This window comes from Lampris incognitus, chromosome 2, assembly GCF_029633865.1.
Source record: "Lampris incognitus isolate fLamInc1 chromosome 2, fLamInc1.hap2, whole genome shotgun sequence".
NCBI classification, from domain to species: Eukaryota; Metazoa; Chordata; class Actinopteri; order Lampriformes; family Lampridae; genus Lampris; species Lampris incognitus.
This window is the reverse complement of record NC_079212.1, coordinates 150,565,220-150,588,273: the sequence shown is the minus strand read 5'-3', so window position 1 is coordinate 150,588,273 and position 23,054 is coordinate 150,565,220. Positions and strand designations below refer to the sequence as shown.

At 47.3% G+C, this 23,054-nt stretch overlaps 1 protein-coding gene across 1 annotated transcript in view; it reads left to right on the top strand.

Moving 5' to 3' along the window:
- The window catches only part of zgc:77375 (uncharacterized protein LOC402927 homolog), a 103,104-nt gene that overhangs the window by 65,431 nt on the left and 14,619 nt on the right, over window positions 1–23,054 (top strand). Inside the window, exon 4 of the mRNA XM_056301942.1 lies at window positions 9,840–9,933. Coding sequence (XP_056157917.1) covers window positions 9,840–9,933 — 94 coding nt within the window. The remainder of the gene's footprint in view (window positions 1–9,839; window positions 9,934–23,054) is intronic.

The window sequence follows — 23,054 nt, the reverse complement described above, 5'->3', positions numbered from 1 at the left end:
TGCAGGTGTCCCCACCCTTTAAACAATACAGTGGCTGAAGGTGTCCCCACCCTTATAAACAGTACAGTGACTGCAGGTGTCCCCACCCTTATAAACAATACAGTGGCTGAAGATGTCCCCACCCTTATAAACAGTACAGTGACTGCAGGTGTCCCCACCCTTATAAACAATACAGTGACTGAAGGTGTCCCCACCCTTATAAACAATACAGTGGCTGCAGGTACCCCACCCTTATAAACAATACAGTGACTGCAGGTGTCCCCACCCTTATAAACAATACAGTGACTGCAGGTGTCCCCACCCTTATAACAATACAGTGACTGCAGGTGTCCCCACCCTTATAAACAATACAGTGACTGCAGGTGTCCCCACCCTTATAACAATACAGTGACTGCAGGTGTCCCCACCCTTATAACAATACAGTGACTGCAGGTGTCCCCACCCTTATAACAATACAGTGACTGCAGGTGTCCCCACCCTTATAAACAATACAGTGACTGCAGGTGTCCCCACCCTTATAACAATACAGTGACTGCAGGTGTCCCCACCCTTATAACAATACAGTGACTGCAGGTATCCCCACCCTTATAAACAATACAGTGACTGCAGGTGTCCCCACCCTTATAAACAATACAGTGACTGCAGGTGTCCCCACCTTTATAAACAATACATTGGCTGAAGGTGTCCCCACCCTTATAACAATACAGTGACTGCAGGTGTCCCCACCCTTATAAACAATACAGTGACTGCAGGTGTCCCCACCCTTATAAACAATACAGTGACTGAAGGTGTCCCCAACCTTATAAACAGTACAGTGACTGCAGGTGTCCCCACCCTTATAACAATACAGTGACTGCAGGTGTCCCCACCCTTACAAACAATACAGTGACTGCAGGTGTCCCCACCCTGATAACAATACAGTGACTGCAGGTGTCCCCACCCTTATAACAATACAGTGACTGCAGGTGTCCCCACCCTTATAAACAATACAGTGACTGCAGGTGTCCCCACCCTTATAAACAATACAGTGACTGCAGGTGTCCCCACCTTTATAAACAATACATTGGCTGAAGGTGTCCCCACCCTTATAAACAGTACAGTGACTGCAGGTTTCCCCACCCTTATAAACAATACAGTACTGCAGGTGTCCCCACCCATATAAACAATACAGTACTGCAGGTGTCTCCACCCTTATAAACAATACAGTGACTGCAGGTGTCCCCACCCTTATAAACAATACAGTACTGCAGGTGTCTCCACCCTGATAACAATGCAGTGGCTGCAAGTGTCCCCACCCTGATAACAATACAGTACTGCAGGTGTCTCCACCCTTGTAAACAATACAGTGGCTGCAGGTGTCCCCACCCTTATAAACAGTACAGTACTGCAGGTGTCCCCACCCTTATAAACAGTACAGTGACTGCAGGTGTCCCCACCCTTATAAACAGTACAGTGACTGCAGGTGTCTCCACCCTTATAACAATACAGTACTGCAGGTGTCCACACCCTTATAAACAATACAGTACAGCAGGTGTCCCCACCCTTATAAACAATACAGTGGCTGAAGGTGTCCCCACCCTTATAAACAGTACAGTGACTGCAGGTGTCCCCACCCTTATAAACAATACAGTGACTGAAGGTGTCCCCACCCTTATAAACAATACATTGGCTGCAGGTGTCCCCACCCTTATAAACAATACAGTGGCTGCAGGTGTCCCCACCCTTATAAACAATACAGTGGCTGAAGGTGTCCCCACCCTTATAAACAGTACAGTACTGCAGGTGTCCCCACCCTTATAAACAGTACAGTGACTGCAGGTGTCCCCACCCTTATAAACAGTACAGTGACTGCAGGTGTCTCCACCCTTATAACAATACAGTACTGCAGGTGTCCACACCCTTATAAACAATACAGTACAGCAGGTGTCCCCACCCTTATAAACAATACAGTGGCTGAAGGTGTCCCCACCCTTATAAACAGTACAGTGACTGCAGGTGTCCCCACCCTTATAAACAATACAGTGACTGAAGGTGTCCCCACCCTTATAAACAATACATTGGCTGCAGGTGTCCCCACCCTTATAAACAATACAGTGGCTGCAGGTGTCCCCACTCTTATAAACAATACAGTGGCTGAAGGTGTCCCCACCCTTATAAACAGTACAGTGACTGCAGGTGTCCCCACCCTTATAAACAATACAGTGACTGAAGGTGTCCCCACCCTTATAAACAGTACAGTGACTGCAGGTGTCCCCACCCTTATAAACATTACAGTGACTGCAGGTGTCCCCACCCTGATAAACAATACAGTGACTGCAGGTGTCTCCACCCTTGTAAACAATACAGTGACTGCAGGTGTCTCCACCCTTGTAAACAATACAGTACTGCAGGTGTCTCCACCCTGATAACAATACAGTACTGCAGGTGTCCCCACCCTGATAACAATACAGTACTGCAGGTGTCCCCACCCTTATAAACAATACAGTACTGCAGGTGTCCCCACCCTTATAAACAATATAGTACTGCAGGTGTCCCCACCCTGATAACAATACAGTACTGCAGGTGTCCCCACCCTGATAACAATACAGTACTGCAGGTGTCCCCACCCTTATAAACAATACAGTACTGCAGGTGTCCCCACCCTGATAACAATACAGTACTGCAGGTGTCCCCACCCTGATAACAATACAGTACTGCAGGTACCCCCACCCTTATAACAATACAGTGACTGCAGGTGTCCCCACCCTTATAAACAATACAGTACAGCAGGTGTCCCCAACCTTATAAACAATACAGTGGCTGCAGGTGTCCCACCCTTATAAACAATACAGTACTGCAGGTGTCCCCACCCTGATAACAATACAGTACTGCAGGTGTCCCCACCCTGATAACAATACAGTACTGCAGGTGTCCCCACCCTGATAACAATACAGTACTGCAGGTGTCCCCACCCTGATAACAATACAGTGGCTGCAGGTGTCCCCACCCTGATAACAATACAGTGACTGCAGGTGTCCCCACCCTGATAACAATACAGTACTGCAGGTGTCCCCACCCTTATAAACAATATAGTACTGCAGGTGTCCCCACCCTGATAACAATACAGTACTGCAGGTGTCCCCACCCTGATAACAATACAGTACTGCAGGTACCCCCACCCTTATAACAATACAGTGACTGCAGGTGTCCCCACCCTTATAAACAATACAGTACAGCAGGTGTCCCCACCCTTATAACAATACAGTGACTGCAGGTGTCCCCACCCTTATAAACAATACAGTGACTGCAGGTGTCCCCAACCTTATAAACAATACAGTGGCTGCAGGTGTCCCACCCTTATAAACAATACAGTACTGCAGGTGTCCCCACCCTGATAACAATACAGTACTGCAGGTGTCCCCACCCTGATAACAATACAGTACTGCAGGTGTCCCCACCCTGATAACAATACAGTACTGCAGGTGTCCCCACCCTGATAACAATACAGTGGCTGCAGGTGTCCCCACCCTGATAACAATACAGTGACTGCAGGTGTCCCCACCCTGATAACAATACAGTACTGCAGGTGTCCCCACCCTTATAAACAATATAGTACTGCAGGTGTCCCCACCCTGATAACAATACAGTACTGCAGGTGTCTCCACCCTGATAACAATACAGTACTGCAGGTGTCCCCACCCTTATAAACAATACAGTACTGCAGGTGTCCCCACCGTTATAAACAATACAGTGACTGCAGGTGTCCCCACCCTTATAACAATACAGTGACTGCAGGTGTCCCCACCCTTATAAACAATACAGTACAGCAGGTGTCCCCACCCTTATAACAATACAGTGACTGCAGGTGTCCCCACCCTTATAAACAATACAGTACAGCAGGTGTCCCCACCCTTATAACAATACAGTGACTGCAGGTGTCCCCACCCTTATAACAATACAGTGACTGCAGGTGTCCCCAACCTTATAAACAATACAGTGGCTGCAGGTGTCCCCACCCTGATAACAATACAGTACTGCAGGTGTCCCCACCCTGATAACAATACAGTACTGCAGGTGTCCCCACCCTGATAACAATACAGTACTGCAGGTGTCCCCACCCTGATAACAATACAGTACTGCAGGTGTCCCCACCCTGATAACAATACAGTACTGCAGGTGTCCCCACTCTGATAACAATACAGTACTGCAGGTGTCTCCACCCTGATAACAATACAGTACTGCAGGTGTCCCCACCCTGATAACAATACAGTACTGCAGGTGTCCCCACTCTGATAACAATACAGTACTGCAGGTGTCTCCACCCTGATAACAATACAGTACTGCAGGTGTCCCCACCCTGATAACAATACAGTACTGCAGGTGTCCCCACCCTGATAACAATACAGTACTGCAGGTGTCTCCACCCTGATAACAATACAGTACTGCAGGTGTCCCCACCCTGATAACAATACAGTACTGCAGGTGTCCCCACCCTGATAACAATACAGTACTGCAGGTGTCCCCACCCTGATAACAATACAGTACTGCAGGTGTCTCCACCCTTATAACAATACAGTATAGCAGGTGTCCCCACCCTTATAACAATACAGTACTGCAGGTGTCCCCACCCTGATAACAATACAGTGACTGCAGGTGTCCCCACCCTTATAAACACAACAGTGACTGCAGGTGTCCCCACCCTTTAAACAATACAGTGACTGCAGGTGTCCCCACCCTTTAAACAATACAGTGACTGCAGGTGTCCCCACCTTTATAAACAATACAGTGGCTGAAGGTGTCCCCACCCTTATAAACAGTACAGTGACTGCAGGTGTCCCCACCTTTATAAACAATACAGTGGCTGAAGGTGTCCCCACCCTTATAAACAGTACAGTGACTGCAGGTGTCCCCACCTTTATAAACAATACAGTGGCTGAAGGTGTCCCCACCCTTATAAACAGTACAGTGACTGCAGGTGTCCCCACCCTTATAAACAGTACAGTGACTGCAGGTGTCCCCACCCTTATAAACAATACAGTACTGCAGGTGTCCCCATCCTTTATAAACAGTACAGTGACTGCAGGTGTCCCCACCCTTATAAACAATACAGTACTGCAGGTGTCTCCACCCTTGTAAACAATGCATTGGCTGCAGGTGTCCCCACCCTTATAAACAATACAGTACTACAGGTGTCCCCACCCTTATAAACAATACAGTACTGCAGGTGTCTCCACCCTTATAACAATACAGTGACTGCAGGTGTCCCCACCCTGATAACAATACAGTGACTGCAGGTGTCCCCACCCTTATAAACAATACAGTACTGCAGGTGTCCCCACCCTGATAACAATACAGTACTGCAGGTGTCTCCACCCTTATAACAATACAGTATAGCAGGTGTCCCCACCCTTATAACAATACAGTACTGCAGGTGTCCCCACCCTGATAACAATACAGTGACTGCAGGTGTCCCCACCCTTATAAACAATACAGTGACTGCAGGTGTCCCCACCCTGATAACAATACAGTACTGCAGGTGTCCCCACCCTTATAAACATTACAGTGACTGCAGGTGTCCCCACCCTTTAAACAATACAGTGACTGCAGGTGTCCCCACCCTTTAAACAATACAGTGACTGCAGGTGTCCCCACCTTTATAAACAATACAGTGGCTGAAGGTGTCCCCACCCTTATAAACAGTACAGTGACTGCAGGTGTCCCCACCCTGATAAACAATACAGTACTGCAGGTGTCCCCACCCTGATAACAATACAGTACTGCAGGTGTCCCCACCTTTATAAACAATACAGTGGCTGAAGGTGTCCCCACCTTTATAAACAATACAGTGGCTGCAGGTGTCCCACCCTTATAAACAATACAGTACTGCAGGTGTCCCCACCCTGATAACAATACAGTACTGCAGGTGTCCCCACCCTTATAAACAATATAGTACTGCAGGTGTCCCCACCCTGATAACAATACAGTACTGCAGGTGTCTCCACCCTGATAACAATACAGTGACTGCAGGTGTCCCCACCCTTATAAACAATACAGTACTGCAGGTGTCTCTACCCTGATAACAATACAGTGACTGCAGGTGTCCCCACCCTTATAAACAATACAGTACTGCAGGTGTCCCCACCCTTATAAACAATACAGTACTGCAGGTGTCTCCACCCTGATAACAATACAGTGACTGCAGGTGTCCCCACCCTTATAAACAATACAGTGACTGCAGTTGTCCCCACCCTTATAAACAATACAGTGACTGCAGGTACCCCACCCTTATAAACAATACAGTGACTGCAGGTGTCCCCACCCTTATAACAATACAGTGACTGCAGGTGTCCCCACCCTTATCAACAATACAGTGACTGCAGGTGTCCCCACCCTTATAAACAATACAGTGACTGCAGGTGTCCCCACCCTTATAACAATACAGTGACTGCAGGTGTCCCCACCCTTATAAACAATACAGTACAGCAGGTGTCCCCACCCTTATAACAATACAGTGACTGCAGGTGTCCCCACCCTTATAAACAATACAGTACAGCAGGTGTCCCCACCCTTATAAACAATACAGTGACTGCAGGTGTCCCCACCCTTATAACAATACAGTGACTGCAGGTGTCCCCACCCTTATAACAATACAGTGACTGCAGGTGTCCCCACCCTTATAAACAATACAGTACAGCAGGTGTCCCCACCCTTATAAACAATACAGTGACTGCAGGTGTCCCCACCCTGATAACAATACAGTGACTGCAGGTGTCCCCACCCTTATAAACAATACAGTACTGCAGGTGTCCCCACCCTGATAACAATACAGTACTGCAGGTGTCTCCACCCTTATAACAATACAGTATAGCAGGTGTCCCCACCCTTATAACAATACAGTACTGCAGGTGTCCCCACCCTGATAACAATACAGTGACTGCAGGTGTCCCCACCCTTATAAACAATACAGTGACTGCAGGTGTCCCCACCCTGATAACAATACAGTACTGCAGGTGTCCCCACCCTTATAAACATTACAGTGACTGCAGGTGTCCCCACCCTTTAAACAATACAGTGACTGCAGGTGTCCCCACCCTTTAAACAATACAGTGACTGCAGGTGTCCCCACCTTTATAAACAATACAGTGGCTGAAGGTGTCCCCACCCTTATAAACAGTACAGTGACTGCAGGTGTCCCCACCCTGATAAACAATACAGTACTGCAGGTGTCCCCACCTTTATAAACAATACAGTGGCTGCAGGTGTCCCACCCTTATAAACAATACAGTACTGCAGGTGTCCCCACCCTGATAACAATACAGTACTGCAGGTGTCCCCACCCTTATAAACAATATAGTACTGCAGGTGTCCCCACCCTGATAACAATACAGTACTGCAGGTGTCTCCACCCTGATAACAATACAGTGACTGCAGGTGTCCCCACCCTTATAAACAATACAGTACTGCAGGTGTCTCTACCCTGATAACAATACAGTGACTGCAGGTGTCCCCACCCTTATAAACAATACAGTACTGCAGGTGTCCCCACCCTTATAAACAATACAGTACTGCAGGTGTCTCCACCCTGATAACAATACAGTGACTGCAGGTGTCCCCACCCTTATAAACAATACAGTGACTGCAGTTGTCCCCACCCTTATAAACAATACAGTGACTGCAGGTACCCCACCCTTATAAACAATACAGTGACTGCAGGTGTCCCCACCCTTATAACAATACAGTGACTGCAGGTGTCCCCACCCTTATCAACAATACAGTGACTGCAGGTGTCCCCACCCTTATAAACAATACAGTGACTGCAGGTGTCCCCACCCTTATAACAATACAGTGACTGCAGGTGTCCCCACCCTTATAAACAATACAGTACAGCAGGTGTCCCCACCCTTATAACAATACAGTGACTGCAGGTGTCCCCACCCTTATAAACAATACAGTACAGCAGGTGTCCCCACCCTTATAAACAATACAGTGACTGCAGGTGTCCCCACCCTTATAACAATACAGTGACTGCAGGTGTCCCCACCCTTATAACAATACAGTGACTGCAGGTGTCCCCACTGTTATGCTCGCGCACCAGAACCCGACCCCTGTGACGAAACCCAAGACAGACAGACACAGGATGACAGTTCGAAATCTAAAAGGGGGGTTTTATTGTGTGTGTGGGGGGGGGGTGCAGTAGCGTCCTGTTAGTGGGATGTGTGAATAAACTATGTGTGGTGTCCCGTGGTTTGCGTGTATAACTATGTGTGAGTGTTCTTAGCCAATGTGTGGTGCGGTATGTAAATGACCAGGAGGTGTTGAAATAATGTGCGTGCACCTGGCAAGCAAGTCCAGTCCGTGATCCAAGACGGGTTGTCCGAGGAAGTCCGGGTCCGAGATCCGGGAAGTCGAGTCCGAAAGGAGAGGTCCAGGTAGAGGGATACGGGGGGAGATCGCTGGAGAGGTCCGGGGAGAAACGTGAATGTCGCTGGGGACGAGGGAGACGCGGGGAGCCGTGGAAGTCGCGGGGGGAGAGTCGCAGGGTTCAGTACGTCGAAGCACTGAGAGACGTTCTGGGAGACTTCCGGTAGAAGGCTGCCGGATTGCCACAGGTGCGCCTGATGGATGATGGCAAACACCTGGTGCAGTGCAGCGCTCGTCTCCTCAGAGCGCGAGCCGAGCGCTCGGATGTTTCCGGCACGTCCGAGCTGGGGGCGTGGCTTGAACGTGCCGGGGAGGCAGCTCGGGGCGGTGTAACCACAACACCCACCCTTATAAACAATACAGTGGCATAACCACTCACACCATCGACCAGTTTCATATGCAGATATGGTGGGGACACCTGCAGCCACTGTGTTGTTATAAGGGTGGGGACACCTGCAGCCACTGTATTGTTTATAAGGGTGGGGACACCTGCAGCCACTGTGTTGTTATAAGGGTGGGGACACCTGCAGCCACTGTATTGTTTATAAGGGTGGGGACACCTGCAGCCACTGTGTTGTTATAAGGGTGGGGACACCTGCAGCCACTGTATTGTTATAAGGGTGGGGACACCTGCAGCCACTGTATTGTTATAAGGGTGGGGACACCTGCAGCCACTGTATTGTTATAAGGGTGGGGACACCTGCAGCCACTGTATTGTTATAAGGGTGGGGACACCTGCAGCCACTGTATTGTTATAAGGGTGGGGACACCTGCAGCCACTGTATTGTTTATAAGGGTGGGGACACCTGCAGCCACTGTATTGTTATAAGGGTGGGGACACCTGCAGCCACTGTATTGTTATAAGGGTGGGGACACCTGCAGCCACTGTATTGTTATAAGGGTGGGGACACCTGCAGCCACTGTATTGTTATAAGGGTGGGGACACCTGCAGTCACTGTATTGTTATAAGGGTGGGGACACCTGCAGTCAGGTGAGACTGAAGAGGACACCTAGATGAAGCTGAAACGTTTGTGTGTCCAGATGAACTGATCCCACCTCCTGTGATGTTTGATGGTTGTCGTCCTCTGGCAGTGTGATGCTGAGGGACATTTGCAGTGGACGCGTGTTGTGTCGTCACTGCTGGATTTACCTCCTCTGCTGATTGATCCTGGTGATCAGTTCAGGAAAGGGATTTCTTACCAAACAAACAAGTTACTTGGAAAACAATCCAAGTTTAGATGGATTGTTGTTTTTGATCTTTGTTGGTTGGTTTGTTGGAATCCATGCCCTCCGTGGACCTGAGTGACTCTAATGATCCAACAACGGCGATACTAAGGGTTAAGTGAGGAGACATCTCTCATGGCTTTATTGTAATGTGGATTTGACCATTCACATGGGAAGCATCATGATTATTTCAAGCTTAACTGGCAGCTCACCAGTCTGGGTTTCCAGAAGGCTGTGAGCATCGAGCAGCTCAGACAACACTACCCTCTACTGGACATGGTGGACCACAACAGACGACCCACCCCACAGGTACGGCTCAGAAAGCACTCACAGTCACAACAACAGCTGCAAATGTATAATAATACTACTAATAATACTAATATACAAACAACAATAATGATAACAACGACAACAACAACCACAATAACAACAACAACAATAACAATGATAACAACAACAATAACAATTATAACAACAACAATAATAACAACAATAATAACAACAACAACATCAATAATAATAATGATAATAATGATACTAATAATAATAGCAATAACAATAATAATAATAACAACAATAATAATAATAATGACAACAACAACAACAACAATAATAATAATAATAATAATAATAGCAATAATAATAATAACAATAATAATAATAATGATTTTGAATATCTCTGTGAATGTTCTCATTCATCCAGCTCGTCATGGTTCTCCAAAGGAGTTGAATCAAGTGCAACTGGACTTGGTATATATCCGTGAAGACGTTTCGCCTCTCATCCAAGAGGCTTCCTCAGTTCGTGCCTTTCTGACTAGACCAAGCTAGTCTGACTAGACCAAGCTATTCTGGCTAGACCAAGCTATTCTGGCTAGACCAAGCTAGTCTGGCTAGACCAAGCTAGTCTGACTAGACCAAGCTAGTCTGGCTAGACCAAGCTAGTCTGGCTGGACCAAGCTAGTCTGGCTAGACCAAGCTAGTCTGACTAGACCAAGCTAGTCTGACTGGCTGCTGATGAGACTCAGTATTTATCCTCTAGGAGTCGTTGTCAGAGCTATTGATATGCGTGGCTCTTTGTGTCCCGATGTTTAGCAGGGCCCGTCGCTAACAAGAGCCATAGACATGAGTGGCTAAGCCTAGCCTCCAAGAACAGCAGTCGGTCACTAACGGCTCCAACCACTCTCATGACCACGGATAATGAAGCCGGAACTAACCCCCCCAACCACCGTCGCTGCTAAACAGATGCAAATCAACAGCTCCCGTAACGACGGGCGCGGCCAAACATCGGGACACAAAGAGACTAGCTTGGTCCAGCCAGACTAGCTTGGTCCAGCCAGACTAGCTTGGTCTAGTCAGACTAGCTTGGTCCAGCCAGACTAGCTTGGTCTAGTCAGACTAGCTTGGTCCAGCCAGACTAGCTTGGTCTAGCCAGACTAGCTTGGTCTAGTCAGACTAGTTTGTTCTAGTCAGACTAGCTTGGTCCAGCCAGACTAGCTTGGTCTAGCCAGACTAGCTTGGTCCAGCCAGACTAGCTTGGTCTAGTCAGACTAGCTTGGTCCAGCCAGACTAGCTTGGTCTAGTCAGACTAGCTTGGTCCAGCCAGACTAGCTTGGTCTAGTCAGACTAGCTCGGTCCAGCCAGACTAGCTTGGTCTAGCCAGACTAGCTGGGTCCAGCCAGAATAGCTTGGTCTAGTCAGACTAGCTTGGTCTAGCCAGACTAGCTTGGTCCAGCCAGACTAGCTTGGTCTAGTCAGACTAGCTTGTTCTAGTCAGACTAGCTTGGTCCAGCCAGACTAGCTTGTTCTAGTCAGACTAGCTTGGTCTAGTCAGAAAGGCAGAACTGAGGAAGCCTCTTGGATGAGAGGTGAAACGTCTTCACTGATACATACCAAGTCCAGTTGCACTTGATTCAACTCCTTTGGATAATTTTGAATATCAAAATTAATTTTGAATTTGCAGCACATTTTCGAAAATGAATGGAGAATGAATGAAGAAATCAATATTTACATAAAAACACGACAAAATCCAGGCAATTGCGAAAGTTTGGCAAGAATAACAATAGTAAAAAACATAATAGAAACGTTTTCCAAAACGGAGAGCGGGGAGAAGAAGCCCAGTTACCCGGAGAGAAAACACAAGAACAAGTCAGTGAGAACGTTAAAGGCACAACTTTAACTGTTGGTCCCTCTTTTAACTAAAAGACTCGTTACAGAGGTGTTAACTCAGTCAATCCAGTGGTGTTAACTCAGTCAGTCCAGTGGTGTTAACTCAGTCAGTCCAGTGGTGTTAACTCAGACAGTCCAGTGGTTGTAACTCAGTCAGTCCAGTGGTGTCAACTCAGTCAGTCCAGTGGTGTTAACTCAGACAGTCCAGTGGTGTTAACTCAGACAGTCCAGTGGTGTTAACTCAGTCAGTCCAGTGGTGTTAACTCAGACAGTCCAGTGGTGTTATCTCAGTCAGTCCAGTGATGTTAACTCAGTCAGTCCGGTGGTGTTAACTCAGACAGTCCAGTGGTGTTAACTCAGTCAGTCCAGTGGTGTTAACTCAGTCAGTCCAGTGGTGTTAACTCAGTCAGTCCAGTGGTGTTAACTCAGACAGTGCAGTGGTTGTAACTCAGTCAGTCCAGTGGTGTTAACTCAGTCAGTCCAGTGGTGTTAACTCAGTCAGTCCAGTGGTGTTAACTCTGTCAGTCCAGTGGTGTTAACTCTGTCAGTCCAGTGGTTGTAACTCAGTCAGTCCAGTGGTGTTATCTCAGTCAGTCCAGTGGTGTTAACTCAGTCAGTCCAGTGGTGTTAATGCAGTCAGTCCAGTGGTTTTACCTCAGTCATCCCAGTGGTGTTAACTCAGTCATCCCAGTGGTGTTAACTCTGTCAGTCCAGTGGTGTTATCTCAGTCAATCCAGTGGTGTTAACTCAGTCAGTTCAGTGGTGTTATCTCAGTCAGTTCAGTGGTGTTAACTCAGTCAGTCCAGTGGTGTTAACTCAGTCAGTCCAGTGGTGCTATCTCAGTCAGTTCAGTGGTGTTATCTCAGTCAGTCCAGTGGTGTTATCTCAGTCAGTTCAGTGGTGTTATCTCAGTCAGTCCAGTGGTGTTATCTCAGTCAGTCCAGTGGTGTTATCTCAGTCAGTTCAGTGGTGTTATCTCAGTCAGTTCAGTGGTGTTAACTCAGTCAGTCCAATGGTGTTAACTCAGCCAGTCCAGTGGTTGTAACTCAGTCAGTCCAGCGGTGTTAACTCAGCCAGTCCAGCGTTGTTAACTCAGCCAGTCCAGTGGTGTTAACTCAGTCAGTCCAGTGGTGTTAACTCAGACAGTCCAGTGGTTGTAACTCAGACAGTCCAGTGGTGTTAACTCAAGACAGTCCAGTGGTGTTAACTCAGTCAGTCCAGTGGTGTTAACTCAGTCAGTCCAGTGATGTTAACTCAGACAGTCCAGTGGTGTTAACTCAGTCAGTCCAGTGGTGTTAACTCAGTCAGTCCAGTGGTGTTAACTCAGTCAGTCCAGTGGTGTTAACTCAGACAGTCCAGTGGTTGTAACTCAGTCAGTTCAGTGGTGTTAACTCAGACAGTCCAGTGGTGTTAACTCAGTCAGTCCAGTGGTGTTAACTCAGTCAGTCCAGTGGTTGTAACTCAGTCAGTCCAGTGGTGTTAACTCAGTCAGTCCAGTGGTGTTAACTCTGTCAGTCCAGTGGTGTTAACTCTGTCAGTCCAGTGGTTGTAACTCAGTCAGTCCAGTGGTGTTATCTCAGTCAGTCCAGTGGTGTTAACTCAGTCAATCCAGTGGTGTTAACTCAGTCAGTTCAGTGGTGTTATCTCAGTCAGTTCAGTGGTGTTAACTCAGTCAGTCCAGTGGTGTTAACTCAGTCAGTCCAGTGGTGCTATCTCAGTCAGTTCAGTGGTGTTATCTCAGTCAGTCCAGTGGTGTTATCTCAGTCAGTTCAGTGGTGTTATCTCAGTCAGTCCAGTGGTGTTATCTCAGTCAGTCCAGTGGTGTTATCTCAGTCAGTTCAGTGGTGTTATCTCAGTCAGTTCAGTGGTGTTAACTCAGTCAGTCCAATGGTGTTAACTCAGCCAGTCCAGTGGTTGTAACTCAGTCAGTCCAGCGGTGTTAACTCAGCCAGTCCAGCGTTGTTAACTCAGCCAGTCCAGTGGTGTTAACTCAGTCAGTCCAGTGGTGTTAACTCAGACAGTCCAGTGGTTGTAACTCAGACAGTCCAGTGGTGTTAACTCAAGACAGTCCAGTGGTGTTAACTCAGTCAGTCCAGTGGTGTTAACTCAGTCAGTCCAGTGATGTTAACTCAGACAGTCCAGTGGTGTTAACTCAGTCAGTCCAGTGGTGTTAACTCAGTCAGTCCAGTGGTGTTAACTCAGTCAGTCCAGTGGTGTTAACTCAGACAGTCCAGTGGTTGTAACTCAGTCAGTTCAGTGGTGTTAACTCAGACAGTCCAGTGGTGTTAACTCAGTCAGTCCAGTGGTGTTAACTCAGTCAGTCCAGTGGTTGTAACTCAGTCAGTCCAGTGGTGTTAACTCAGTCAGTCCAGTGGTGTTAACTCTGTCAGTCCAGTGGTGTTAACTCTGTCAGTCCAGTGGTTGTAACTCAGTCAGTCCAGTGGTGTTATCTCAGTCAGTCCAGTGGTGTTAACTCAGTCAGTCCAGTGGTGTTAACGCAGTCAGTCCAGTGGTTTTACCTCAGTCATCCCAGTGGTGTTAACTCAGTCATCCCAGTGGTGTTAACTCTGTCAGTCCAGTGGTGTTATCTCAGTCAGTCCAGTGGTGTTAACTCAGTCAGTTCAGTGGTGTTATCTCAGTCAGTTCAGTGGTGCTAACTCAGTCAGTCCAGTGGTGTTAACTCAGTCAGTCCAGTGGTGTTATCTCAGTCAGTTCAGTGGTGTTATCTCAGTCAGTCCAGTGGTGTTATCTCAGTCAGTTCAGTGGTGTTATCTCAGTCAGTCCAGTGGTGTTATCTCAGTCAGTCCAGTGGTGTTATCTCAGTCAGTTCAGTGGTGTTAACTCAGTCAGTCCAGTGGTGTTATCTCAGTCAGTTCAGTGGTGTTATCTCAGTCAGTTCAGTGGTGTTAACTCAGTCAGTCCAGTGGTTGTAACTCAGTCAGTCCAGCGGTGTTAACTCAGCCAGTCCAGTGGTGTTAACTCAGTCAGTCCAGTGGTGTTAACTCAGTCAGTCCAGTGGTGTTAACTCAGACAGTCCAGTGGTTGTAACTCAGTCAGTCCAGTGGTGTTAACTCAGTCAGTCCAGTGGTGTTAACTCAGACAGTCCAGTGGTGTTAACTCAAGACAGTCCAGTGGTGTTAACTCAGTCAGTCCAGTGGTGTTAACTCAGTCAGTCCAGTGATGTTAACTCAGACAGTCCAGTGGTGTTAACTCAGTCAGTCCAGTGGTGTTAACTCAGTCAGTCCAGTGGTGTTAACTCAGTCAGTCCAGTGGTGTTAACTCAGTCAGTCCAGTGGTGTTAACTCAAGACAGTCCAGAGGTGTTAACTCAGTCAGTCCAGTGGTGTTAACTCAGTCAGTCCAGTGGTGTTAACTCAGTCAGTCCAGTGGTGTTAACTCAGACAGTCCAGTGGTTGTAACTCAGTCAGTCCAGTGGTGTTAACTCAGTCAGTCCAGTGGTGTTAACTCAGACAGTCCAGTGGTGTTAACTCAAGACAGTCCAGTGGTGTTAACTCAGTCAGTCCAGTGGTGTTAACTCAGTCAGTCCAGTGATGTTAACTCAGACAGTCCAGTGGTGTTAACTCAGTCAGTCCAGTGGTGTTAACTCAGTCAGTCCAGTGGTGTTAACTCAGTCAGTCCAGTGGTGTTAACTCAGTCAGTCCAGTGGTGTTAACTCAGTCAGTCCAGTGGTGTTAACTCAGTCAGTCCAGTGGTGTTAACTCAAGACAGTCCAGAGGTGTTAACTCAGTCAGTCCAGTGGTGTTAACTCAGTCAGTCCAGTGGTGTTAACTCAGTCAGTCCAGTGGTGTTAACTCAGACAGTCCAGTGGTTGTAACTCAGTCAGTTCAGTGGTGTTAACTCAGACAGTCCAGTGGTGTTAACTCAGTCAGTCCAGTGGTGTTAACTCAGTCAGCCCAGTGGTGTTATCTCAGTCAGTCCAGTGGTGTTATCTCAGTCAGTCCAGTGGTGTTAACTCAGTCAGTCCAGTGGTGTTATCTCAGTCAGTCCAGTGGTGTTATCTCAGTCAGTTCAGTGGTGTTATCTCAGTCAGTCCAGTGGTGTTATCTCAGTCAGTTCAGTGGTGTTATCTCAGTCAGTCCAGTGGTGTTATCTCAGTCAGTTCAGTGGTGTTAACTCAGTCTGTCCAGTGGTGTTATCTCAGTCAGTTCAGTGGTGTTATCTCAGTCAGTTCCGTGGTGTTAACACAGTCAGTCCAGTGGTGTTAACTCAGCCAGTCCAGTGGTTGTAACTCAGTCAGTCCAGTGGTGTTAACTCAGACAGTCCAGTGGTTGTAACTCAGTCAGTCCAGTGGTGTTAACTCAGGAAGTTCAGTGGTGTTAACTCAGTCAGTCCAGTGGTTGTAACTCAGTCAGTCCAGTGGTGTTAACTTAGTCAGTCCAGTGGTTTTAACTCAGTCAGTCCAGTGGTGTTAACTCAGTCAGTCCAATGGTGTTAACTCTGTCATTCCAGTGGTTGTAACTCAGTCAGTCCAGTGGTGTTATCTCAGTCAGTCCAGTGGTGTTAACTCAGTCAGTCCAGTGGTGTTAACTCAGTCAGTCCAGTGGTTTTACCTCTGTCATCCCAGTGGTGTTAACTCAGTCATCCCAGTGGTGTTAACTCAGTCAGTCCAGTGCTGTTAACTCAGTCAGTTCAGTGGTGTTATCTCAGTCAGTCCAGTGGTGTTAACTCAAGACAGTCCAGTGGTGTTAACTCAGTCAGTCCAGTGGTGTTAACTCAGTCAGTCCAGTGGTGTTAACTCAGTCAGTCCAGTGGTTTTACCTCAGTCATCCCAGTGGTGTTAACTCAGTCAGTCCAGTGGTGTTAACTCAGTCAGTCCAGTTGTGTTATCTCAGTCAGTTCAGTGGTGTTATCTCAGTCAGTCCAGTGGTGTTATCTCAGTCAGTTCAGTGGTGTTATCTCAGTCAGTCCAGTGGTGTTATCTCAGTCAGTTCAGTGGTGTTAACTCAGTCTGTCCAGTGGTGTTATCTCAGTCAGTTCAGTGGTGTTATCTCAGTCAGTTCAGTGGTGTTAACACAGTCAGTCCAGTGGTGTTAGCTCAGCCAGTCCAGTGGTTGTAACTCAGTCAGTCCAGTGGTGTTAACTCAGAAAGTCCAGTGGTGTTAACTCAGTCAGTCCAGTGGTGTTAACTCTGTCATCCCAGTGGTGTTAACTCAGTCATCCCAGTGGTGTTAACTCAGTCAGTCCAGTGCTGTTAACTCAGTCAGTTCAGTGGTGTTATCTCAGTCAGTCCAGTGGTGTTATCTCAGTCAGTTCAGTGGTGTTAACTCAGTCAGTCCAGTGGTGTTAACTCAGTCAGTCCAGTGGTGTTAACTCAGTCAGTCCAGTGGTTTTACCTCAGTCATCCCAGTGGTGTTAACTCAGTCAGTCCAGTGGTGTTAACTCAGTCAGTCCAGTTGTGTTATCTCAGTCAGTTCAGTGGTGTTATCTCAGTCAGTCCAGTGGTGTTATCTCAGTCAGTTCAGTGGTGTTATCTCAGTCAGTCCAGTGGTGTTATCTCAGTCAGTTCAGTGGTGTTAACTCAGTCTGTCCAGTGGTGTTATCTCAGTCAGTTCAGTGGTGTTATCTCAGTCAGTTCAGTGGTGTTAACACAGTCAGTCCAGTGGTGTTAACTCAGCCAGTCCAGTGGTTGTAACTCAGTCAGTCCAGTGGTGTTAACTCAGAAAGTCCAGTGGTGTTAACTCAGTCAGTCCAGTGGTGTTAACTCAGTCAGTCCAGTGGTGTTAACTCATTCAATCCAGTGGTGTTAACTCAGTCAGTCCAGTGGTGTTAACTCAGATAGTCCAGTGGTTGTAACTCAGTCAGTCCAGTGGTGTTAACTCAGTCAGTCCAGTGGTGTTAACTCAGTCAGTCCAGTGGTGTTAACTCAGAAAGTCCAGTGGTGTTAACTCAGTCAGTCCAGTGGTGTTAACTCAGTCAGTCCAGTGGTGTTAACTCAGTCAGTCCAGTGGTGTTAACTCAGACAGTCCAGTGGTTGTAACTCAGTCAGTTCAGTGGTGTTAACTCAGACAGTCCAGTGGTGTTAACTCAGTCAGTCCAGTGGTTTTACCTCAGTCATCCCAGTAGTGTTAACTCAGTCAGTCCAGTGGGGTTAACTCAGTCAGTCCAGTGGTGTTATCTCAGTCAGTTCAGTGGTGTTATCTCAGTCAGTCCAGTGGTGTTATCTCAGTCAGTTCAGTGGTGTTATCTCAGTCAGTCCAGTGGTGTTATCTCAGTCAGTTCAGTGGTGTTAACTCAGTCTGTCCAGTGGTGTTATCTCAGTCAGTTCAGTGGTGTTATCTCAGTCAGTTCAGTGGTGTTAACACAGTCAGTCCAGTGGTGTTAACTTAGCCAGTCCAGTGGTTGTAACTCAGTCAGTCCAGTGGTATTAACTCAGACAGTCCAGTGGTGTTAACTCAGTCAGTCCAGTGGTGTTAACTCAGTCAGTCCAGTGGTGTTAACTCAGTCAATCCAGTGGTGTTAACTCAGTCAGTCCAGTGGTGTTAACTCAGACAGCCCAGTGGTTGTAACTCAGTCAGTCCAGTGGTGTTAACTCAGTCAGTCCAGTGGTGTTAACTCAGACAGTCCAGTGGTGTTAACTCAAGACAGTCCAGTAGTGTTAACTCAGTCAGTCCAGTGGTGTTAACTCAGTCAGTCCAGTGGTGTTAACTCAGACAGTCCAGTGGTGTTAACTCAGTCAGTCCAGTGGTGTTAACTCAGTCAGTCCAGTGGTGTTAACTCAGTCAGTCCAGTGGTGTTAACTCAGACAGTCCAGTGGTTGTAACTCAGTCAGTTCAGTGGTGTTAACTCAGACAGTCCAGTGGTGTTAACTCAGTCAGTCCAGTGGTGTTAACTCAGTCAGTCCAGTGGTGTTAACTCAGTCAGTCCAGTGGTTGTAACTCAGTCAGTCCAGTGGTGTTAACTCAGTCAGTCCAGTGGTGTTAACTCAGACAGTCCAGTGGTTGTAACTCAGTCAGTCCAGTGGTGTTAACTCAGACAGTCCAGTGGTGTTAACTCAAGACAGTCCAGTGGTGTTAACTCAGTCAGTCCAGTGGTGTTAACTCAGTCAGTCCAGTGGTGTTAACTCAGACAGTCCAGTGGTGTTAACTCAGTCAGTCCAGTGGTGTTAACTCAGTCAGTCCAGTGGTGTTAACTCAGTCAGTCCAGTGGTGTTAACTCAGTCAGTCCAGTGGTGTTAACTCAGTCAGTCCAGTGGTGTTAACTCAGACAGTCCAGTGGTTGTAACTCAGTCAGTTCAGTGGTGTTAACTCAGACAGTCCAGTGGTGTTAACTCAGTCAGTCCAGTGGTGTTAACTCAGTCAGTCCAGTGGTGTTAACTCAGTCAGTCCAGTGGTTGTAACTCAGTCAGTCCAGTGGTGTTAACTCAGTCAGTCCAGTGGTGTTAACTCAGTCAGTCCAGTGGTGTTAACTCAGTCAGTCCAGTGGTGTTAACTCAGTCAGTCCAGTGGTGTTAACTTAGTCAGTCCAGTGGTGTTAACTCAGTCAGTCCAGTGGTGTTAACACAATCAGTCCAGTGGTGTTAACTCAGAGAGTCCAGTGGTTGTAACTCAGTCAGTTCAGTGGTGTTAACTCAGACAGTCCAGTGGTGTTAACTCAGTCAGTCCAGTGGTGTTAATTAAGTCAGTCCAGTGGTGTTAACTCAGTCAGTCCAGTGGTTGTAACTCAGTCAGTCCAGTGGTGTTATCTCAGTCAGTTCAGTGGTGTTAACTCAGTCAGTCCAGTGGTGTTAACTCAGTCAGTCCAGTGGTGTTAACTCAGTCAGTCCAGTGGTTTTACCTCAGTCATCCCAGTGGTGTTAACTCAGTCAGTCCAGTGGTGTTAACTCAGTCAGTCCAGTTGTGTTATCTCAGTCAGTTCAGTGGTGTTATCTCAGTCAGTCCAGTGGTGTTATCTCAGTCAGTTCAGTGGTGTTATCTCAGTCAGTCCAGTGGTGTTATCTCAGTCAGTTCAGTGGTGTTAACTCAGTCTGTCCAGTGGTGTTATCTCAGTCAGTTCAGTGGTGTTATCTCAGTCAGTTCAGTGGTGTTAACACAGTCAGTCCAGTGGTGTTAACTCAGCCAGTCCAGTGGTTGTAACTCAGTCAGTCCAGTGGTGTTAACTCAGAAAGTCCAGTGGTGTTAACTCAGTCAGTCCAGTGGTGTTAACTCTGTCATCCCAGTGGTGTTAACTCAGTCATCCCAGTGGTGTTAACTCAGTCAGTCCAGTGCTGTTAACTCAGTCAGTTCAGTGGTGTTATCTCAGTCAGTCCAGTGGTGTTATCTCAGTCAGTTCAGTGGTGTTAACTCAGTCAGTCCAGTGGTGTTATCTCAGTCAGTTCAGTGGTGTTAACTCAGTCATCCCAGTGGTGTTAACTCAGTCAGTCCAGAGGTTTTACCTCAGTCATCCCAGTGGTTTAACTCAGTCAGTCCAGTGGTGTTATCTCAGTCAGTCCAGTGGTGTTAACTCAGTCTGTCCAGTGGTGTTATCTCAGTCAGTTCAGTGGTGTTATCTCAGTCAGTTCAGTGGTGTTAACACAGTCAGTCCAGTGGTGTTAACTCAGCCAGTCCAGTGGTTGTAACTCAGTCAGTCCGGTGGTGTTAACTCAGAAAGTCCTGTGGTGTTAACTCAGTCAGTCCAGTGGTGTTAACTCAGTCAGTCCAGTGGTGTTAACTCAGTCAGTCCAGTGGTGTTAACTCATTCAATCCAGTGGTGTTAACTCAGTCAGTCCAGTGGTGTTAACTCAGATAGTCCAGTGGTTGTAACTCAGTCAGTCCAGTGGTGTTAACTCAGTCAGTCCAGTGGTGTTAACTCAGACAGTCCAGTGGTGTTAACTCAAGACAGTCCAGTGGTGTTAACTCAGTCAGTCCAGTGGTGTTAACTCAGTCAGTCCAGTGGTGTTAACTCAGAAAGTCCAGTGGTGTTAACTCAGTCAGTCCAGTGGTGTTAACTCAGTCAGTCCAGTGGTGTTAACTCAGTCAGTCCAGTGGTGTTAACTCAGACAGTCCAGTGGTTGTAACTCAGTCAGTTCAGTGGTGTTAACTCAGACAGTCCAGTGGTGTTAACTCAGTCAGTCCAGTGGTTTTACCTCAGTCATCCCAGTAGTGTTAACTCAGTCAGTCCAGTGGTGTTAACTCAGTCAGTCCAGTGGTGTTATCTCAGTCAGTTCAGTGGTGTTATCTCAGTCAGTCCAGTGGTGTTATCTCAGTCAGTTCAGTGGTGTTATCTCAGTCAGTCCAGTGGTGTTATCTCAGTCAGTTCAGTGGTGTTAACTCAGTCTGTCCAGTGGTGTTATCTCAGTCAGTTCAGTGGTGTTATCTCAGTCTGTTCAGTGGTGTTAACACAGTCAGTCCAGTGGTGTTAACTCAGCCAGTCCAGTGGTTGTAACTCAGTCAGTCCAGTGGTATTAACTCAGACAGTCCATTGGTGTTAACTCAGTCAGTCCAGTGGTGTTAACTCAGTCAGTCCAGTGGTGTTAACTCTGTCAATCCAGTGGTGTTAACTCAGTCAGTCCAGTGGTGTTAACTCAGACAGCCCAGTGGTTGTAACTCAGTCAGTCCAGTGGTGTTAACTCAGTCAGTCCAGTGGTGTTAACTCAGACAGTCCAGTGGTTTTAACTCAAGACAGTCCAGTGGTGTTAACTCAGTCAGTCCAGTGGTGTTAACTCAGTCAGTCCAGTGGTGTTAACTCAGACAGTCCAGTGGTGTTAACTCAGTCAGTCCAGTGGTGTTAACTCAGTCAGTCCAGTGGTGTTAACTCAGTCAGTCCAGTGGTGTTAACTCAGTCAGTCCAGTGGTGTTAACTCAAGACAGTCCAGTGGTGTTAACTCAGTCAGTCCAGTGGTGTTAACTCAGTCAGTCCAGTGGTGTTAACTCAGTCAGTCCAGTGGTGTTAACTCAGTCAGTCCAGTGGTGTTAACTCAGTCAGTCCAGTGGTGTTAACTCAGACAGTCCAGTGGTTGTAACTCAGTCAGTTCAGTGGTGTTAACTCAGACAGTCCAGTGGTGTTAACTCAGTCAGTCCAGTGGTGTTAACTCAGTCAGTCCAGTGGTGTTAACTCAGTCAGTCCAGTGTTTGTAACTCAGTCAGTCCAGTGGTGTTAACTCAGTCAGTCCAGTGGTGTTAACTCAGTCAGTCCAGTGGTGTTAACTCAGTCAGTCCAGTGGTGTTAACTCAGTCAGTCCAGTGGTGTTAACTTAGTCAGTCCAGTGGTGTTAACTCAGTCAGTCCAGTGGTGTTAACACAATCAGTCCAGTGGTGTTAACTCAGAGAGTCCAGTGGTTGTAACTCAGTCAGTTCAGTGGTGTTAACTCAGACAGTCCAGTGGTGTTAACTCAGTCAGTCCAGTGGTGTTAACTAAGTCAGTCCAGTGGTGTTAACTCAGTCAGTCCAGTGGTTGTAACTCAGTCAGTCCAGTGGTGTTAACTCAGTCAGTCCAGTGGTGTTAACTCAGTCAGTCCAGTGGTGTTAACTCTGTCAGTCCAGTGGTTGTAACTCAGTCAGTCCAGTGGTGTTAACTCAGTCAGTCCAGTGGTGTTAACTCAGTCCGTCCAGTGGTGTTAACTCAGACAGTCCAGTGGTGTTAACTCAGTCAGTCCAGTGGTGTTAACTCAGTCAGTCCAGTGGTGTTAACTCAGTCAGTCCAGTGGTGTTAACTCAGTCAGTCCAGTGGTATTAACTCTGTCAGTCCAGTGGTTGTAAGTCAGTCAGTCCAGTGGTGTTATCTCAGTCAGTCCCGTGGTGTTAACTCAGTCAGTCCAGTGGTGTTAACACAATCAGTCCAGTGGTGTTAACTCAGCCAGTCCAGTGGTTGTAACTCAGTCAGTCCAGTGGTGTTAACTCAGACAGTCCAGTGGTGTTAACTCAGTCAGTCCAGTGGTGTTAACTCAGTCAGTCCAGTGGTGTTAACTCAGTCAATCCAGTGGTGTTAACTCAGTCAGTCCAGTGGTGTTAACTCAGACAGCCCAGTGGTTGTAACTCAGTCAGTCCAGTGGTGTTAACTCAGTCAGTCCAGTGGTGTTAACTCAGACAGTCCAGTGGTGTTAACTCAAGACAGACCAGTGGTGTTAACTCAGTCAGTCCAGTGGTGTTAACTCAGTCAGTCCAGTGGTGTTAACTCAGACAGTCCAGTGGTGTTAACTCAGTCAGTGCAGTGGTGTTAACTCAGTCAGTCCAGTGGTTTTACCTCAGTCATCCCAGTGGTGTTAACTCAGTCAGTCCAGTGGTGTTAACTCAGTCAGTCCAGTGGTGTTATCTCAGTCAGTTCAGTGGT